Genomic DNA, 22,615 nt, shown 5'->3' with positions numbered 1-22,615 from the left:
GTAGCTTCAGGTACAATAGGAATAGGAATAGCTTGCAAGCCATTAGCATTGAATGACTGAAAAAAAGGAGGGATGTTTGTTACAAACAATTGTGGCCAAAACACATGACTTTGTTGTGGAAGTGGAAACTGCTGCCATGGTGCTTGTGTGGAATTTTGAGAAGTATAATAAGGCCACTGATACATTGATGTTTGTTGTTGTTGATTTGAGTTAGGCACATTGTCATGTGAAGCATTACTTTGTCCAAGAGTCATATTTGCCTCAGCTTTGTCTTGATTGTTCTGTTAATAAAATGAAAAAGAGTGGTTACACAAATCAAATTGCAATATATGCAATTGTTTGCGAGCAGGGCCGTCCCCGAAATTTTGGGTGCCCTTCCCTCCTCCCAAACACCCTTCGGAACCCCTCTGTTTGTGAGTTTGGAGGGGAGGGAGGACTTTGGATGGAGGAAAATAGAATAGAAATAAAGAAATTTTTCACATTTTATACATGAAAAAGTTTACCTTTTAGATTATGGGTAGAATTGATGTATCTAGACCGGACTGGGAGGAGTATATATTTTTAATTTTGAGAATATTATAACACCTTAAATTGAATTTGAAGAATTCATATAAATCCTCCAAAACGAACCTCCAATTCAATTTTTGAGTTTCACAAATTATAAAAAAAAAAAAAACCTCTAAAGTCCTCATATTTAAACTCCTCTAATCTTTCACTTGTTCCTTCCTATTTTTTAATTTTTTTTTTCCCTCTCATCACTTCAAACTAGTAATCAAAGTATAATACCAAGAAATAAGGAATGAGTTAAATTTCATACCTGGGGTTCAAAAGATGAATGTTTGTTATTCTTGTTCTTGTTCTCCATGGATTGTAGTGCTGCTTGAAACATTTATCACAGTGAGGGAAATACTTGTTACTAGTAATAAGTTGCTAGTGTGTTACAGCTAGAAGAAGCCTAGAATGCAATGTCTTCTCTGCTCTAATTTCTGATCAATCAACACATGAAACGAAAAAAACGGAGTGTTGCTGTGATGTGACTGACTATTCTCACTCGGTACTCAAAAAAGGGTTGATTTGGATTTTGACTCATACCGGAAAAGCTTAACGTCACATTACTACTACCATTTTAGGGTTTTTTATTTAATTTTTTTTTTTTTGCTGTTTATTGAATATATTGTATTTTATATATAGGGTTAGAAATTGAAAAAAGGATTGTACCAAAAAAAAAGGAATTTGAATTCGAGATCATTTATTTATTTATTTATTTTAAGATGTTAATTTATAACCATTAACCTATTTAACAAAAAAAAAAAAATAGTATCACGGTTCGATCCTCCGCAATTGCAATTGGGAGGGGATTAGAACTATTTGATGTTAGAACTGAATATTGAACCAGATTAGACGGTACGGTGAGCCGAATAATGATAGTGAAAACCAAAAAAAAAAATAGTATAAACTATAAAGACACGATATTAACGATTAGGCCTTTCATAAAAAAAAAAAGGATTAGGAATGACACGATGATCAATTATGTTTGAAACAAATAGATGAAATGATAATAATCATGTTTATAAGGTTCACATTCTAAGATGCAAATTGTTTTTTCCCTAATTTTAATTATTTACACACTCGCATCCTGCGTTACAAGGGGATGGTATTGAAAAACCGGGGAGGTGCATGTGAGGCTCAGGGATCTCACTCAAGATAAGGTCAGGTGATCCCTTTCTGTCTCCTTCTCAGTCGGGTAACGTAGTTTATATTTTTTTTTACTAACTCACCTCTATAGTAAAAAGATCACTCACTTCTATAGTCGTTGTTAGCTCATTCTATAGTTGTTATTAGACAAAATTTTCTCTTCCCACCCCCCACATTTATTTTCTATCGCAAAACACGCAGAAAATTTTGAAAAACGTTTTTCGAATTTCTTATGAATATTTTGGAGGTAGAAAAGAAACGTGAGGGTGAGAAGATAAACCGTCTTATTAGACCAAAGGTGAGACTAGCCCATTTAGAAAGAAGATATTGTAGAGCTTGAGCCCATCAAGAAAAATGGCATAGTAGCCCATCAAGAAAAATGACACAGTAGTAATAATTGATAGAATCTATCTTTTCGCACCCTCCGAAATGACCAAACTAACCCTCTCACTTTCTAGGATGCGAGCACTTTTTCGCACTCTAAGTAGCGAGTGAAAATATTTTTAATTCAACCCCAACGTATGTGCCCCATAGAATGAAAAAAAATCATGAAAAAAGGAGTTCGCATTCTAGAAAGCGAACTCATTTTGCAATTTGCTATCTAACCCCCCCCCCCCCCCCCAATTTTTGCTATTTACCCACTCGCTTTCTAAGTAGCGAGGGGATAATTTCGGAATACCAGGGGATGCGCATGTATGCCGAGGGTGCAAAAAGTAAAATTCTAATTGATATAAGGTTTTGAAACTTGAATTTGATGACTTTAATTTTCTTTCTTTTTAACGAAATAATTTGATGACTTCGTAACCCCATCTTCACTTGCTATTTACACAAGTAAGAGGGAATGCTAGCTTGTTAAGAGGGAATTCTTAACAGTCATATTAAATAACTATACTCTACATTTTTGCAATTCTTGTGTCTACTAGTTGTCTTCACATTATACATATCAAGACATGCTAAGAATTGCATAAACTTATTTTGGTTCGGTTAAAGTACCACAGATCATCACATTAAGATAAAAATAATCACACAATTTGTACATTTTTTACACAATATAATACTCACTTATAATATACTAAATAATATAGTTGTAAATTTTTTAGTTCTCAAATTCTTAACTTTGATCGAGGCAAGATTCTCATGCCCCATCTTTACAAGAAGATTTACATACTTAGAGTGAGTAAACCATCACTCATAATAGCTAATTAAGTCCTCAATAAATATAAGTTGAAAACTTCCTTCAAAATTTGAAAATTTTTCACCATACTAAAGACATCAATCACTTTCACTTAGAAAGTCCAATGGAATTTCATGACTTGAGACGAGCTAATTTCTGGTCCTTAAGCAATTCAACCACTTTTCTCATTGAAGGTCTATTAATTGGAAATGCTGATGTACAAAGTAGAGCCACATTCAAAACCTTTTCAACCTCTTCATAATCACAAGTATCCAAGTTCAATCTTGGGTCCACAATCTTTGTCACAACACAATCTAGGCCTCCTCTAATGTTGTCACTTCCTCCTACTTCATGAGATGTTGATATAGCAATCTCAGTTATCCACTTCACAATATCTTTGTTCTCACCAAAATATGAGTCATTTGGCCTCTTCCCAGTTATCAATTCCATCAACACCACACCAAAACTATACACATCACTCTTCTCAGTCACTTTCAATGTATAACCATATTCTGCAATTCAATCAATTAGGTATTAGATATTATCACACAGACACAAATATCAAACACAACACGGACACATCAACACAAGTAATAATTTATGAAAATGAATTAATCATTGATAATCATGTGTCGGACACCAGACACACTTTTAATCAGAAGTATTTGTGCTTCAGATACAAAAAACTTCATTCATAATAATAAACAAGTAAAATGAAAACTAACCTGGAGCAATGTAACCATATGAACCAGCAACTCTAGACATAGCAGCTTCACTTGCGTCGCGCTGCAACGTCTTAGCAAGTCCAAAATCAGCGACACGAGGCACACAATCATGATCAAGCAATATGTTATTACTCTTAACATCCCTATGAACAATAGGAGGAACACAATCATGGTGTAAATAAGCTAACCCTTTAGCAGCACCTAAAGCAATTCCAAATCTCTTAGACCAATCCAACAATTCCTCAAACTTCCCCTCATGCAAAACATCACCTAAACTTCCATTTTCCATGTACTCATAAACCAAAATTCTGAAATCATCAGCACTACAACAAAACAACAGTTTCACTATATTAGCATGTCTAATTCTACCCAATGTTTCAATCTCTGACTTGAACACAGATTCTATATCAGGTTTCTGTGTTCCACAACCCCAAAGTTTCTTCACAGCAACTATTTGACCCGTTTTCACTTTCACTTTATAAACCTGACCCGACCCGCCTCTTCCAATCAAATTCTCATTGGTTAAAAAAGGAACTATATCTTCCTCATTGAACCCAACTCTCTGAAATGCAGTTGTCATAAAAGCCCGTTTAGATTTTCCAACGAAAGATTTCGACTTTTTCTTCAAGAACCATAAACCAGATACAAAAATCAACACAACAGAAGCAGATAAAACAATTATTGCAACAACTGAAAAGGGTCTATGTTTTGAACAAGAATGAAAGTTTTTCATTACATTGCTACACAAACCCGGGTTACCCATTAGTCCCGATAAGTAAACTTCGCGGTTAAAATCCGAAGGAACCTCACCAGACAATTTGTTATCAGAAACATTGAACTGATTCAACCTTAAGCTTGTTAACTCCACCGGAATCTTCCCCGTTAAAGAATTAACGGAGAGATCAAGGTATATTAAACCAGGCAAATTACCAAGTTCCGGTGGAATTGAACCAGTGAACCGGTTATTTGACAAGTTTAACTCGGTTAATTCAGTCCATGAAGATACATTACTAGGAATTTTACCGGTGAACATGTTCCCCTGCATATTCAGTTTCTGCAACTTTTTCAAACCGGTTATGCAGGTAGGAACTTCACCGGTAAACCTGTTGTTTCCAATGTCAATTTGCACAAGCTCAATAAGTTGGCAGACACCTACCGGAAACTCACCGGAAAACCTATTACCGGCTAAAACTAGTTTGATTAATCCCTTTGCTCTGATTGAACCTGAGACTGAACCTTCAAACCTGTTATGATCCATTTTCAGAAGAGAAAAATTGGGCAGGTTCCAGAATCTTGCTGGAACTGAACCAGAAAGTTCATTGTTCTCAATTCTTACATAATGAAGAGAATCACAATCACCATACTCATCAGGAAGAGAACCGGAAAATCGGTTTTTGAATGTGAGAAGTCTTTGAAGCTTCTTCTTTTGACAGAGAAACTTTGGTAACTCTCCAATGAAGTTATTTGTTGAAACATCGATTTCTTCAATGGCAGAGTATTTTCCAAGATCTTGTGGTAGTTTCCCTGAAAAGCTATTGTTGAAAAGACACAAATCCTGCAAATTTGGATTCAAAGCTAAACTTTCTGGAACTTCTCCACTGAGAAAATTGTCATTCAAGTGAAGAACAGAAAGATTCATCGAAGCGAGTTCTTTCGTCAATTTTCCGGTGAGAGTGTTCTGAGAGAGGTCTAATAGAAACAAATTTGTAAGATTTGTTAAACCTTGTGGAATTTCACCAGAAAGATTGTTATCAAATAGTACAATTTTTTCAACATTTTTCATACCAGAAATGGTTTCTGGGATTTTACCAGACAAGGAATTTTGAGACAAATCAAAGTTTTTGATGGAAATAAGGTTTCCAATAGAATCTGGTATGTTACCTATGAGGTTGATATTGGCAAGGTAGAGAATTTCTAGCTTTGTAAGATTTCCTAGTTGAGAAGGTAAAGGACCTGGTTTCATTGTTTCTGTATAAGCAAGTTCAAATTGAGTTAATTCACTGAGATTACCTAAAATTGAAGGAATTGTTCCGGTGAAAAAGTTACCGGACAAACTAAGTACATTCAGTTGCGGAAATAGGCCAAAACTTGCCGGAATGTCACCGGTGAAAAGGTTATTAGATAAAATGAGTACTTTCAGGTGTGGAAACCGGCCAAAACTAGCCGGAATATCACCGGAGAAGTTGTTGGTTGAGGCGTCGAGTACTCTTAGTTGAAAGATTTCTGCGTTGAATTCTGGTAAGTTTCCGACAAATAAGTTATCGGAGATGTTCAAGACACGAAGATGTGAACATGGCAGCATGGAATGTGAGGAAATTTCATTGCCAAGATAATTGACAGCAAGTGATAGGTTTTGGAGAGTTGGAATTCGACAGAAATTAAAGGGAAAATCGCCATAAATGCCGATTTCTGAGAGGTCGATGGATATAACTGATTTGTTTCGTGAATCACAGGTTATACCGGTCCAGTTACAAGGATTGTGTTCTGTGTTTGGAAGCCAATTGTTGAGACTCTTGTTTTGGTCATCAATTTGAGTGTTCTTGACATGAAGCAGAATTTCATAGTCTCTTGAGAGTGAAAAAGTGCTTCCAATTGAACATAGTAATGAAAAGAGAAGAATAAGAATGAGTATTTTTTCCATGTTGTAGAATTTTGGTAGAGTGAGAAATGATGAGAATGATGAAGTTTTGAAGGTGTTAATAGTAGTTTGAATTTGAGTCATACATACACTTCTTAGAATCTTAGTTAGTGATATTCCTCGTGAGTGAGTTTCTGATTTTCATGCATGAAAATAGGGACAGTTCTCACAAGATTCACTTTACTTTAATTGTTGTGTGTAGCAACAAAAAAGGATGATGTTTTTTGGGATTATTAGGGGGAAAAGTGTGCATTTAATTCTCAGCGGTTTTGATGATGTGGTGAGGGAGGTTTGAAAGTGGAGAGGGAAACGTGATTAGGATTTGGATTGTTTTGAAAAGTGGAAAAAAGGACTTAGATTAAAGTAATGAGAATTTTGCATGAAAAACTAAAAGCAGAGAACATGACAGAGGCAAAGGGAGAGAGTGTAAGAGGGATAACATAGTAATACTTCTAGAACAAGAATGAATCATTCTTGGGGATAGGAGAAATTTGGGACTACCTATGAAAATCTTTCTGTGTTAAACATTTTGGAGATAGTAATTTGCTAAACATGTTAATAATGTAATAATGTTTTGTGTGGTTTAAGATTTTTGAACCTAGGAACCTAATACTCTTTCCTCTTATTGTCCCTTACTTAAATTCTAGTACTAGTAATATATGGAAAAGGATTGCACGCAGTTACTTTGTGCGTGCTGCTGTAATGATTTTCGGTTGTCTGATCTTGAATTAAGGTAAAGATTGTTTAGTACTAATTTTTTAAAATATAATAGTAGTCGTCCGATCAAAAATAAATGGTTGAGATCTATTACTTGGTCCGTAATATAGTATTGTTTTCTGTTTTTTTGTTATAGAGAGATACAGTATAGTGTAGATGGAGAATATTTTGCTTAGTAAGGAAAATGACATTTATTTATGTATGTACTATAATCTTAGTTCAATTTCCAAACACTATTTTGAAAGAAAAAAACAAAAGTTAAATGGTTGGGAAGAATCTGTTCCTGCTGACTCTGCATTGCCGTGAAGAATCAGCTGTCTCTCCACTTTGCTTTACAATGTTCCCGAGGGTTCAAATTAAACAAACGCTCATTTGCTCAATTCTAGCCATTCATGCTCGTGTATTCATAATTTTCAATTCATATTCTCTTTCTTTATCATATTCAGACCAATAATTGTTTCAGCCATATCCTAACTATTTGTCTTTAAGAAAGTCCGTAAATCACTAGGAATGACAATGGGTAACAACCTTTATACCTACGTGGGTAACAACCTTTATACTTGTGCTCATATCCTATGGGTACCTAAGTACCCATACCCGTTACCCGCATTTTTTCGAAAAATAAATCGTTCAATTATAAAAATCATATCATTTTAATAGAATTAAAAAAAAAAAAAATCAAAGATTTTAATGTTGTCTAATGAAAACTATAAACAAAATCATTACTAACCTCATGCTAAAGTTTATATCTTTGTTGACATATTCACATTGTGTTTGCATTATCTTATAAATAAACATTTTTATTAAAAATGTATAGGAGTTTAATAGAGTTTTAATTTTTTAAACTGATATAAATATATTATATTATATTATATAATAATATAAATAAAATAAATATATATATATATATATATATATATATATATATATATATATATATATATATATATATATATATATATATATATATATTATATGGGTATGGGGCGAGTTGGTACTAAGATACTCGTACCCGCACTCATACTCACTCATTTTTATGGGCAATTATCCATATTCGTGCCCGTATTCGAAATGCAGATTTTTATCTTACCCGTTGTGGGTATTTTTTGCGGGTGCCCACTAGGGATGAGTCAAATTAATTATCATCTCAATTAATCACTTGAGCTAATGCTTTAATTGGCTAATTGTTATCAACAATTTGATTAGTCCAAATGGTAAAAAATTTGAACATTTTGTGCAAGTTGGCGGAGGTTCGATGTTCGACTCTATAGTTCAAATGTACCTGAAATATGGTAAAAAAAAATTGAGACATTGTTACTACTTACTACAATCTATAGTAACTCTTTTGAAACATCAATGAAATTATTGGAATGAAGTCTTATGAATTTAACGGAGGTTTCATCATTGGACCCCTTTAGCAACAAATAAATACCAGCACCTAAAAGAATGAAACCCATAGAAAAAACATGCATTTTGTTGACTTTAACGTTGTACTACTACTGAATACTCCACTACTATTGAATTTTGTCGGTGATCTTTTCCCCCATTGAATTTGATAAGGTAAAATAATTGAAAGTTGTGATAAGCATTGATATGGGTCCAGATAGTTCATCATTTGGTTATTGATTTGAATGTGGTAAACGACAATCCTATTGTTTTGTATCATTAAGCACTAGTTTTATTTTATAGCTCACTATAGTTAAACTTAGCATAAAATAATTTTTAATCAAAGCATAAAGGAAGAATTAGGTTAACTAATTCATCCATTTGGTTTATGATGTGATTCCTAATTGTGACTGCTAGTAGTTTTAAAATGAGTACTATAACTAAGTTGGCATATTCACTTTTGCCACTGCCAATCAATAAAACCTAGTTAGCATCTAAAGAAGGAAATTGGATTGTCTGCGGTGAATAATTTGATATGTTCGCACATTCAACATATTCGTGATCGTTGGATCGAGATTCGATGATCCTGATTTCAATGAATGTTTTGATTTTCTTTTAAATAAAAAACATTGAATCAATATATGTAGATTGGTCTAGTTGACAAAAATTTAACTCATTCATAGGAACAGGATTTTCTGCATTAAATATTCATGTTGTTTTTATCATGATTATCCGATCTAATATTAATGGTTGAGATTGGTTGAAATTAATTTTATTAATTAAGATGCTATTTGAATCGACCGATTTAAAATAGATGGCTAAAATCTACTACGTATTGTGTGATTTAGTTACCGCAGTGCATCTCGTTATCCTACCGTGAGATATCATATGAGTTCAACTCCCCCTGCTATCATTATTGTGTTAAGATAAGAGCCTCACTCACTAGTCACCTGTGGGGGCAATGGAGTCCCTAAAGATCAAGTCACATTAGTCTTTTATTCAAAGACATAACTTTTTTGACTTGGATATCGTAGAGTGAGAATACTATGTCATTTGGTCATTGGATTGGACTCCTTAGTCAAATAATCGTCCAAAATTAAATGTTTTTTTTTATATTAAGTTGGTGATAGAAAACTAGCAGCACTGTGGTGCCTATGTACGTCATGTATAAATGTTAAGCTGAAACAAATTTAATTTATATTGTTTTCTTATGTGTGTCATCCACTTCTTTCTGAGTTAATTGGAATGATCTTGCGTCAAACCCTATTAGTTCTATGCATAGTAAAAGGAAGGGAATATTCTTTATCTCTTGAAGAGGCTAGCCCACAAGATTAGTGGTGTTGGGAAACTAGGATGTGGGATTCTATTAAATTTGGTAGAGGTGATGAGAAGAAGAAAAAAATTGGTTGTGTTTACGATTTAAACTAATAAAAAGAGTTCAATTTAAAAGACTAGTCTATTAACAAAAAATCTCATAACTTAATTAATAATACGTTGATTATTTTTATATACTCAATGTGAACCTCTTAAAAAATCGTAAGGCTTCTTCTTATTTATTCCATTGGGGAGGATTTTTGTGAGGTTTCATGCCAAAAGGCAAATGCGGAACTTACATAATGTTTTCACAAAGTTTATGTTTTTCTGATAATTTTGATGACATTCATTTCTATGCTAAGAGTTGGAGATTTTGATGAAAATGCAAATTATCTCTCTATTGCATTGCAGGTATAATAAATAACTTTGACTCAAGTGTAAATTGTATTGAAGCAGAGAATATTTGTTAATACTTCATTTGGAGATCGATTGCATATTATAGGAAAGTCAATCATCTTATCTCTTGAAAAATAATTTGTTGCCCTAAGAATGAAGGACGACCAGGATTCAAAAACATGAGATTTCTCTATAAAAGTTATTCAAAGTCTTGATTATAAGCAAGAACACGCGTCCAACTTTACAAAAAAAAGGAACTTATGTAACTTAATTTAACACCAAACTCTTCATGTGGACGACGACAATGATCTAAGTGGATCATATGAAGACGACGATCAAGGTTGATTGATGCAGCGAAGGATAATGACCGCTCCTTAGAGGGCATGGCGTACCTGTATGAACTCCAACACTCAAATCAAGAAGGATTTATGATAGTCTAGAGGTTTAGCCGAAATTGAGAGAATGTACTTTTCATCAAGGGTCATTGTCTTTTTATAGGTAACGACAAATGAGATTATGATTTTAAAATAATTATTCAATTGTGATTAATCAAACACGATTAACTTATTTCCGTCTAGTTATTATCAGATGGTCATGATTTGATCTCAAAATTTAACTTAATGTCTTGTCTAAATTGAACATGATGATCGAGGTTAGTTGGATTGACTCATATATTATCATGGTGCAAAGATTACTTGTGACTTTAGATAATTAGATTTGTATCTAAAACCAGGGCCGACCCAGACCAGGTGCAGGCATATGGAGTTGGACCTACAATTTATCGGGGCCCATTTGTCCAATTTTTTGGGCCAAATTTTTAAAATTAGATATCATATATTGGATAATGTCAAATTTAACAATAAGTTGCGAATAGCCGAGTGGTTTGAGACTTGAATTTCAAGTTGAAGGTAACTACATCAAATTTAACAATAAGCTGCGTACGCCAAATGTTTTTATTATCATGGAAAATAAAATAACAATGAATCTCTCACATGTAACAAATGCACTAAACATACATAATCTTTTTATATTTAGAAATTCAAAAAAAAAAAATTTTACATCTATTTTTTTATTTATGATTTTATCTAAAATGACTATTTTTTATGTTAATGCTATTATTTATAATTTAAAAATATTGATTTTTTTTAAACAAACTTTTATTACGGATTTATTTTTAAAATTATAGCCGGACCTCCAAATTGCTTGGAACAACCCTATCTAAAACTAAATCATATTTTGTTGATACAGGTGTCACACCAAACAATATTTCGTTGATACACTATACACAAATTTCATCATAAGATTGAATGCATCTTCTCTAATATGATTTTCTGCAATTTTATTATTCAAAATGTCCAAAGTGCAAAGTGGAAAAGGAAATGAGAATGTAACTATGCAAGTTAAGAAATGAAATGCCATGGCATGAATTATTGGACTAACTTTTTTAAAATATTTTCACCCAAATGGTTAGAGAGATTCGTTTTGATTAAAAAGAGATAACTCATTTTATATATCATTCTCATATCAATATCAAGTCATCACTCTTTTAATATAGGAATCAAGTGATCTAAATCCCTTCCGATCATAGTTTTGGGGTCAAATTATAATCTTTCTTATTAAGTTCAACGTCGATCAATACTGAATGAAGTAAAAATTTGTAAAGTATTAAACTTTGTAACTAACTACTACTTACAACTATGTTAACAAAAAAAAGATTTCATATTAACTTTCTTCTTCTTTTTTTGGAAATATTTATTTATTTATTTATTTATTAATCATCAATGAAAGTTTCACACACAAGACAAGAATTTGATAAGATCAAATTTCACACTTCCCAATTCGTACAAAAAAAACACCGATCAAAACCTTCTCCATACGCTATCGAAGCTTCTTTCTTAGATAGAGATCAAATCAAATCCAAAGATAATATAAATAAATAAATAAATTCATCTGCTCTCGTTTTTTGATTGCGAAATCATGGAGCCAAATTCATACGCAAATCAACGAATCGCAAGAATCTCCAGCCACCTCAATCCTCCCAATCTCAAGGTACGTTTTTCATCATCTCTTTCCCATTTGCATTGGATCAATAATATCACTATTAGTTAGATTCATGATCTCTATGAATGATTATGTATGATATGTTATGTAGATGAATGAACATGGTGATGGTTCTTCTTTGACAAGTTTCCATTGCCGTGCAAAAGGTGCATCACCTGGTTTCAAAGTTGCAATTTTGGGTGCTGCTGGTGGCATAGGTCAACCTCTTTCTATGTTGATGAAGATCAATCCTTTGGTTTCAGTTCTTCATCTTTATGATGTTGTTAATACTCCTGGTGTTACTTCTGATATCAGTCATATGGATACTGCTGCTGTTGTATGTTCCTAACTCTTTCTTCTTTTTCAATTTTTAATTTGCTTTTTAGACATAAATAAACAAATGAAACCCAGATACTTGTACTGCTTTATTGTTCTCAATTTCATGTAAATTGATAAACTTGATCATTGAATTGCTCCGGGACTATTAAGGTCATGTTTTCATATACAACTTAATTAACTGCTTATAGCATATACACTTATCGTATAAGTTGTCTAATCATAGAGAATGTCCAGGTTTGTAAAACCAAGTTGTTTTTTTTAATATTTTGAGATGACTAAGAAGATTTTGATATTTAGGTTCGAGGATTTTTGGGGCAAAATCAGCTTGAGGATGCACTTACAGGTATGGATTTGGTAATCATTCCTGCCGGTGTTCCCCGTAAACCTGGAATGACAAGAGATGATCTCTTCAATATAAATGCCGGAATCGTTAAAACACTCTGTGAAGCAATTGCGAAGCGATGTCCTAAGGCGATTGTCAACGTGATAAGTAATCCGGTTAACTCCACTGTCCCTATTGCGGCTGAAGTTTTCAAAAGAGCCGGTACTTATGATCCCAAGAGACTTTTGGGAGTGACGATGCTTGATGTGGTTAGGGCCAATACGTTTGTGGTATGTATGTGCTACTAAATACTATGTCCAGCTTTTTATAGTTACACTTACAGCATAACTAGGACAGTGAAGTGAATTTTTCAACTTAAACCGATAAACTGTCCAATGCAAAATTTCTTTTTGTTTCAAGCTTTGACCGGCTACGTCTATTACTTAATGACAAACAACAACCTATGATACTTATTAGTAAGAAATTAGATCTCTGACCAAGTTAAACAGACTGCCAATTTATGAAGATCTTTTGTTTATGGAGAAAAAGTATGGACCACAGTTATACATATTAGGTGAAAAATTTATGATGATCTTTTGATTGTATAACCACACATCGATTATCAAGATTGGTTTTACTCAGTTGTTTATGTATGTTTCTGTGGCAAAGATAAAAAAATTCCATTAGACAATGATTTCACTTGATACACTTCCTGCACAGGCAAGCAACGTAGTCTCGTGCTTTCTCATTCATATTTTATGCAAAGAGCAACAATTTCTTTTGGAATCAAGCTATTAATATTGTTAGTTTATACAAATTTAATACAAAATATTTAAGCTGGTATTGTCATCCTGATCTTGATAGATCCCAAATACTAAGGACAGGAGTGGAAATAGATGATCGATATCAGTTACAATATCAGTTCCGGAGATGGAATTCCATTTTTGTGATTACAGTAGTAATACTCATACCTAATTTCTGTTTATCACATCCATTTGATCATCTAGTTTTTGTAGATTATATTCTATAACATTGCTTGTTGAAGCCTTAATAGTTAATACTCCCTCTAGTCCTAAATATAAGAAAAAATTTACTTTTTAGATTTATTGAGAATCTAATGTATTTGGATCATAATATGGTCCAGATACATTAGATTCTCAATGAATCTAAAAAGTAAACTTTCTCTTATATTTAGGACCGGAGGGAGTACAATTAAGCATAGGATAAGTTTGTGTGCTTGTAGCTCTCGCATATTGTATCCTAGTTTTTTCTGCGATACAGTTGAGTTGAACTTCACTTATTCTCCCTGCTGGGCCCAAAATGCAGGCTGAAGTTCTTGGTCTTGATCCAAGGGATGTGGATGTCCCAGTTGTCGGAGGACATGCCGGAATCACCATTTTACCTCTTCTTTCTCAGGTCTGCACTATAACTATTTCTTATTCTTAATTGTTACCATTTTGATTTTAAATACTTAAAACTGTAACACTATAAAATCTTACCTAACCCTGTCACTCAAATTTTAGGTTAAACCACATTCCTCTTTCACCACAAAGGAAATTGAGTACTTGACGGATCGCATACAAAACGGTGGAACTGAAGTTGTTGAGGTGAAAATTTACACAATCTACATCTTCAAAAGTCTCTTTTTACTTCAATGCCAACATCTAATATCATTTCTCATTTGTCCTTTACTTATCAACTATGGAGGTCTTGATAATCAATGTATTAAATATGTTGACTTAAATGATTTGTTGGTGAGAGACAGCAGAGGGGCTGGACTATTAGGCAACTATAGACTCAAACTTTTGTTTGTGGGGAAGTTTTTGAGAGGCTAATTAAATGTGAGTTGACTCAAGCATAAATTGCTTCGAGTTTTACATAGGAGCACTGAAGCTGATATAAATCAATTTGCCACTATTTTTTATTTTGGAACCCACGGTAAACAGAACCTTTGGCACCTCAATGAGTCCACCAGGGTATCCCCACAACTTTGACTCCTTTGGACCAGCTATGTGACCCCAATCACTGGTTAGGCTGATTGAGTAAGATTTTGTCCCTTGGTTCTCAGCCTCCCTATGCGGGTGTGTCCATCAGGATTCACATCTGGATTCCCCAAATCCTCCTCCTTATAGGAGCACGTTGCTTCCACTTGACCAGCACCACATTGATACTTTGCCCCCATTTTTTGGGTTTATTTTATTTGGATGTTTGGAATATCACTACACCCCTAGTTCATATACTGACATAGAGGCTTGCATGGGAAATTTTGTGAGGCTTTAGCTTTTCTATATGCAGGAAAGCATACACTTGATTATATAAGTTTAAAAATAATTACTAATAACTTGTGCTATGTATGATTCCTCCATTGCTATAGATTATCTATACATTTGAATTTTTGTTTACACAACATTGTCATTTTCTCTAGGCCAAAGCTGGAGCTGGCTCTGCAACACTATCAATGGTTAGTATTTTATTTTTAAAATTCCATTCTTGGTTTATTGTGTTTGCATAATTTTCATGACTAACTATATTCATTCAAGTAAATTTAATGTCAAATGTATAATAAAGTGCAGGCATACGCTGCTGTTAAATTTGCAGATGCATGTCTTCGTGCATTGAAAGGAGAGGCCGATGTCATTCAATGCGCATATGTTGATTCACAGGTAGGAATACAAAGTAGTGCTTTCCATAAAGAACATCTTTGATCCACTTCCCTGTCATATTTTTAGCAGATTGTAGTAATGTTGGTTTTTCTGCTCAAAGTCGAAGCTCAAACAAGTACTTTTCTTAAGAACTAACAAACAAAATCTGTCATAGGTGACTGAACTCCCATTCTTTGCATCAAAAGTACGACTTGGCCGTGACGGAGTTGAGGAATTTCTTCCTCTTGGTCCCTTAAGTGATTATGAGAGGTAAGCTGTAATGGTTGACATTGAAAAAACGAATTTTCTATTGATATAGGTAAAAGAAACTGAAGCATCATCAGACTTATATTTACTTAAATTTCGCATTAGATTTATATTTACTTAAATTTCAATAGGGCAAGTTTGGAAAAGGCGAAGAAAGAGTTAGCAACAAGCGTGGAGAAGGGCGTTGCTTTCATCAGAAAATGAGTTGATAGCACATCCTGAAAATAAGTGGTGAGATTGAGCCCTATCAGCTGTGAGATCAAAATTTTTAAATTAGTTATATCTCTTTAGAACTACGTAATAAAAGGATTATATTCAGCCTTCCAAAAAAAAAAAAAAGGATTGTATTCAGTGTTCAATGTATAATCAAATTTTTTAATATAGTTCTTGGTTTTATTAAAAAAAAAAAGTATTATCAAAATTCAAATAGAGAAAGTGTGCTGGAAAAGTGTAATTCATTCTTTTAACTTTGAATCCATAGATCTTCAATTTTTAAATTTGTGTGAGTATGTCCTCTTCGAGCTAGTAGCTGTTTGCAAGCTGATTTTATTGGAGTTTCTACTCCTCGTTTAGTTGTGATGTGATTTTTTTTCCGGGCTTAGGCTCTATTATAATAAAAAAAATTAAAAAAAATTAAAAAATTGTCTGATTATAAATATGCCCAATTGAGCTTTGATTAAAAGAAATATTCAAAGTATTAACCGATCAACTGCCACTTCATTTCTACAAGTAGAGAGCAAAATGGGTTGGGCTGGCCTGGAAAAACCCGTTTTCAATCTTGGTTTTTTTTTTAAAAAAAAACTTCTCATCCCACCCACTTAGTTCTCTTATACCCCCATTTTTCCATTTCTGCCCTTGGTTAACAACTTCAGAACTCTTTTCCGAATTTTTTCTAGTTCAAATGCAAGCCCAATGCAAGCAACATATATATAGAATTTGGGTCTCTACCATAAGTCCACAAACTTATTAAAGCTTGCATAGGAATGTCCTTTATTATGAGAATTTCATAAAATATTTTTTGTGCTTGCGATTGATATTAGGTTACAAATTACAATCTTGCTCTGCTATATAAAAAAAATCTCTTTTTTTTTTTGGTTTTCACCATCAATATTCAACCAATTGGACTGTCTAATTTGGTTCGGGGATCGGTTCCCTTCCAATCACAATTGTGGAGGATCGAATCGTAGTTCTTCCTGTCATGAATTAAAGCCAAAAGAAAAGTTTCATTAATAAAAACTATTGAGTTTGAGAGCACAAGAGGTGCTATAAATAGACAAATGCAAGAATTCACAAAGCATTGCGTCATAGATTTTTTATTGAATAAATGTACCTCTGTTAAAATCTTATGAACTTAATACTAGTAGTATTAGCTGCAGTGTCTGCTATAATAAATGAAGTCAAAGGAGAGTGTGTAATAATGATGTGGAACAATTACAAAGGCAGATCTTGTGGGAAACCACACAACACAACACATATACAGTAATTAATCCACCCAACTACTACTTGGACTTGTCAGATATCTTCTGCCATCACCTCTTTTATTGCATGCTGATGCTAGTATTATACTACTAGGTCTTGCCAAGTTTTTCTTATCCTTCAAGAATCCCCTCCTCAATTTTTTTTTTTACAACAAAAGCAGTTAGTAGAACGTAGAAATGTACTACCTATGTTAATCATGGTTAATGAAATTTTTGGGTTACATGGTTATCATATGCATGTAGTTATTAGCATTTTTTTATACTATTAATAATTAACTAGTTGGACACCCGGAGTCGCGGCGTTGCCGCTCCTCACTTAGTAACATGAAATAATAATTTATAGCAAAGTAATTCAAAAGATAAAAAAAATCAGAAAGGATATAATATTTGTAAAAAAATAGAAAAAGAACAATGGTAAAATCATCACAAAAAAACCTCAGATATCCGTATTAGTATAATATAATTTATTTTCAAAAAATATATAAATATAAATAATGGAGAAATCATGAAAAAAATAGGTTACCTTATTAATATATTAGTAAAAACATCGTCTTGTAAAAATAACTAAAAACTTATGTCTGTGTATTCAATATATGAGTATAAATATAGTCCCGTAAAAATTATTAGAAAATAGGCAACCTTATTAATATGTTAGTGGAAATATAGGTCTCACAAAAATCATCAAAATAATTAGGTCACCGTATTAAATATTAAATATGAGTATAACCCGTAAAATTGTAAAAAAAAATAGACAACATAAAAAATAAGTTTTCATGTTAATATATGAGTATAAATATAGGTTCCGCATATATTATAAAAGAACGTGCAAGCTTATTAATATGAGTAAAAAACATAGGTCCCACAAAAATTACACAAAACATTAGGTCACTGTATTAACATATGAGTATAAATATAGATATCACAAAAAATAGTAAAAAACTGAAAATTTTATTAATAAGAGTAAAAACATATAGCCCTGCAGAAATCACACAAAAGATTAAATTTTTGTGTTAATATATGAGTATAAATATATGTCATGTAGAAATTATGAAAGAATTGACAACCTTATTAATATATTAATAAAAAACATAGATCTCGTAAAAATCAACAAAATAATTAGGTCCCTGTATTCATATATGATCTACTATAACCCGTAAAATTATAAAAAATTAAACAATTTTATAAAAATATGATTAAAAATATAAATCTTGTAGAAATTAAAAACAAAAAAGGTTCTGGTATTAATATAAGAGTATAAATATATGTGCTACGTAAATTATTAAAGAACAGGAAACCTTATTAATAAGAAGAAAAACACAGGTCCCTCAGAATTCACACAAAAGATGATGTCCCCGTATTAATATATGAGTATAACTCGTAAAATTAATAAAAATATATACAACTTTATTAATATATGAGTAAAAATATAAAGCCCGTAGATATAACCAAAAAAATTATGTTCTCATATTAATATGAATATAACCCGTAAATTATTAAAAACAAAAAATAGACAACATAATATATTAGTAAAACACAAGTTCCGTGAGACTAAATATAAATTCTACATAATGTATTGGTCAATCTATTTCAAAAGAATGACCAATGTATTGATGACAAGTGAATTTTTTGTTCCGGTAAAATAAAAGGTAATTTTTTTCTCAAAAAATTAATTAGTTCTTATATCAACAACAAAATATCTTCCAAAAAAAAAAACTTCTAAAAAAATGTCATTTATTTTTTAACTTTGTATTTAATTTTTTTTTTTTTTTAAACTAAAAGTATCATCCGCACAACCCTGCAGAGACCAATCCCCTCGAGATGACTGAGAATTCTTATTGTTTTAGTCTCAACATTTTTTCGGGAGTTTTTTAATTTTTCTCCCACCATATTCTGATATTAAATTAATTAAATATAGGATAAAATTTACAAACGGTTCCATTTTTCTTCCACCATATTCTCATATTAAATTAATTAAATATAGGACAAAACTTAGAAACAGTTCAATAGATATTGTTGATACTGTTCACCAATTAAAATGCGACACCTGAATTAATTTATTCGTCATTAATAATTTATTAAATTTCGTCAGTTCACCATTATCTAAAAATCTAAAAGTGTCTACACCAAAAAAAAATCTAAAAGTGAAACTGAGTTTTTAATTTCCACCGTTGTTATCAACATTGATTGTATCATTGAAAATGAAATCAAAAACAACAACAACAACAACAACAGTATAAACATGGCAATAACCCCCAATCATGGAGAGGCTTTGATGAAAGGCTAACAAACTTAAATCGTTTCCTCCCATGGTTGAAGATATATATATATATATATATATATATATATATATATATATATATATATATATATATATATATATATATATATATATATATATATATATATATATATATATATATATATATATGTGTGTGTGTGTGTGTGTGTGTGTGTTGTTAAGCAATAAGTTGGGAAGGTGAAAAAGGAACGGATGAATTGAAGGAAAGAGTAGTGGTGATCTCCATCGCTTTACTCTTCTCTTCCACTTGCTCGACGAAATTCGAATTGACAACGTGAATTTTATTAAAATTGAAATTAGTGATATGGAATAAATTAATTCATGTGTCATGTTTCAATTGGTCACAGTAAAAACCATTTCTATGGTTGTACAAAAAAAAATAGTTTCTATAGAACTGTTTATAAGCTTTGTTCTTAAATATATTTAGTTGAATTAAAAATTAACTTAATTGAATATTGGCTTGAAGTCCATAAATGAAGTTGATATTAAAAAAAATATAAAAACAAATTCAAAAAAAAATGTATAGACAAATATAAAATAAATTGACAAATATAACATTAATATTTTATTCTTTTTAGGTAATTAGCAATGTTTTAAAACCCGGACCGGTGATCGACCCGACCAAAGCATTGGGTCACTAGGTCAATGGTCGGACCAGTGGGTCACTGGTCGGACCGCATAACTACTAACCCGATCGATACAAAAATTCAAATATTAAGTTTCATAATTATAAAATTTAATAAAAATAATCTATAAAATAAATAATAAAAATTCATACATTTTAAAAAATAAAATAATTAAATTATGTATTTTATCAATACTTATTAGATATATGTCTTTAAAAAAAAAAACGGATATATGTGACATGAGATGGTTAGAAGAAAAAAAATTAGGTGGTACCAATATCCATAGCACATGTTTCATAAATAAACTATTAAATATATTTAAGTTTTATGTATTTGAATCACATAAATTGATTTGGCCTAGTGGTAAGGATGTTTGCTGTACATGTAGAGGTCACAGGTTCAAATCCCTGCCAGCATTATTACTGAAATTTTTATCAAATTTTCAAATCAACATAAAACCGGTTTGGTTCATTGTGCGGGTGGTTTCTCCGGTTTACTGGTTTGACCGTCGAACCGGCCGGGTCACGCCGGTTTTCTCCGGTCTATTTGCTTACCCGGTTCTGTGAGTAAACCGACCCATTAAGCCTTCCGGTTCTCGGCCGGTCCGGTCCGGTTTTTAAAACTATGGTAATTAGTATTGCTGGCTTATTGATGAAAACTTTCCATATAAAACTTTTCAGAAAATAAAAAAACGGAAACATAAAATAAAAGGACAACTATTTTTGTTTTAAGTAAGATTAAAAAAAAATATGTGTAGACAAATATAGCATTAATATTTTATTTTTTGTAGGTAATTAAAAAATGGATTTGTAGATAAGAAGAAAAAAATGTGGGAGAAGAGGTAATTTAGATTAAAAAATAAATAAAAATAAAGTGATGTAATTTAATTTGGGTTACATACAAAAAATTGGATTTGTAGGTAAAAAGAAAAAAAAAAGTGTAATCTACCTATATTAGCAAAAACGTTGCAGATGGTCGATGCCCAGTTAATAATTAATTTTTATTTACTAAAAAATTGAATTTGTATAAAGTGAGGTATTTGAATTTGGGTTACATACAAAAAATTAGATTTTTTGATAAAAGGAAAAAAATCGTGGAAGTAACAAGTAAAGTGGAGTTTTGTGGTTACAATTGACCATTTAACTCATATTGATTATATGTTGGTTCTAAAAATATAACAAATTAATTCATATGGCTTAGTGGTAAATGTAATAAGAAGTGTGACTAAAAGGTTAAGGGTTTGAATCCTATTGAGAAATTTTTTTAGCATTTTTCTACTAACTTTTTTTGATAAAGACAAAAAATAACCTTGAATTGATTATGTGTCAAAAAATGAAAAAGGGGCAAATTGGGAATTTTATTAGTATCTTCTTTTCTTATATAGTAGATAATAATATAGTAGATAATAGATAATGATTAATTTCCGTTAAAGAATTTGTAGAGCATATAAGATGAATTCTCCTCTTTAACTAAATCTTTTTATATACGAGAGTCGAGAATCAAACTTTGAACATATGTTTAAGTGACCCAAAACACTTAAAACAATTTATTGTTGGACATTCAATCAACACTTAAATGAGTATTATATTTTATACCTTGTTGAACATACAACAACATAAGATTTTTGAGTCCAAATGCCCTTATTACTTCTTGTTTACTTTTACTCGTGCGTATGTGAAGCCTACCTTGTTTCCGTTATTACATGTATCCAATATGCATTTTAATCGTATGGAACCCTTTTAAGAAACTTCAATATATAGGTTTTCTGGTCGATTCTAAAATTCATAAGTGAGATATATCTTGTATATCATGCATAATTTAATTTTTATTATTGAATTAATAAATCCCATGATTGAAAAAAATTGAGATATGATACAATATATTTGTTCCAATAGTAAAAAATATACTTACACATATTTATACACAATGTAAGATAATTTTACTTGAACACATTAGACAAAACTATATTGTCTTGATAGCTTTTGGCCAAAAGTCTTATATTTGAACATATATTTTTATCCATTTGATTTAGGACTTAGCCCATTAAAGAGTTATTGTAAAAAAATCCAAATGTAAATTGCTGACACGAATCCAAGGCGTTAGAATTTGAGGTTGAGCCTAATTCAATCCTACAAAATTGGTAAATTATCTCGCAATCGATGTAGGACTTTTAATACACCCCCTCACGTCCAGCTGATCGTAAAGAGACTCTGATACCATCTTAGAATTGAGAGTTGAACCTAACTCAACCCTACAAAACAGACTTGTAAGATGGGGATAACCTCTTATTTATAAACACATAACAGGAAGAGCAAAGACAATTAAAAATCACAAAGGATAAAATGATAAGATACAGAAAATTGCCAATTCACATTATAATGTACTATGTATATTGCTCGTCCTTCCATCCCGAAAATCACAAAATTTTGGTTTAATTAGTCTTTTGGTCCCATAAAGATATTTTAGATTTCACAATGGTCCCTTAAAGAAAAAAATATCAGGATTGGTCCCTTAAAGAAACACGTTTCTCAATTGGTCCTTTTCGTCAATTTTTTAC

General features: G+C 31.8%; 2 protein-coding genes across 2 annotated transcripts; one reads left to right on the top strand and one right to left on the bottom strand.

The window, feature by feature from the left end:
• Positions 1-2,674: 2,674 nt before the first annotated feature.
• On the bottom strand, positions 2,675-7,621 carry LOC123909944 (LRR receptor-like serine/threonine-protein kinase HSL2). Its single transcript, XM_045960891.1, has 2 exons — positions 3,595-7,621; positions 2,675-3,381 (listed from the first exon to the last, which is right to left on the bottom strand). Exons 1-2 carry the CDS (start codon positions 6,314-6,316, stop codon positions 3,002-3,004), a joined length of 3,102 nt encoding a protein of 1,033 aa, XP_045816847.1. The 5' UTR covers positions 6,317-7,621; the 3' UTR covers positions 2,675-3,001.
• A 4,209-nt stretch (positions 7,622-11,830) lies between these two features.
• LOC123908701 (malate dehydrogenase, glyoxysomal-like) lies at positions 11,831-16,152 on the top strand. Its single transcript, XM_045959414.1, has 9 exons — positions 11,831-12,094; positions 12,198-12,422; positions 12,722-13,036; positions 14,073-14,162; positions 14,270-14,353; positions 15,172-15,207; positions 15,320-15,409; positions 15,564-15,658; positions 15,787-16,152. The coding sequence occupies exons 1-9, from the start codon at positions 12,023-12,025 to the stop codon at positions 15,857-15,859; spliced, it is 1,080 nt and encodes a 359-aa protein (XP_045815370.1). The 5' UTR covers positions 11,831-12,022; the 3' UTR covers positions 15,860-16,152.
• Positions 16,153-22,615: the final 6,463 nt, after the last annotated feature.

The sequence above is a fragment of the Trifolium pratense genome, linkage group LG2 (assembly GCF_020283565.1).
Source record: "Trifolium pratense cultivar HEN17-A07 linkage group LG2, ARS_RC_1.1, whole genome shotgun sequence".
NCBI lineage: Eukaryota > Viridiplantae > Streptophyta > Magnoliopsida > Fabales > Fabaceae > Trifolium > Trifolium pratense.
Note: the sequence above shows the minus strand (reverse complement) of the source record. Positions and strands in the feature narration are given on the sequence as shown.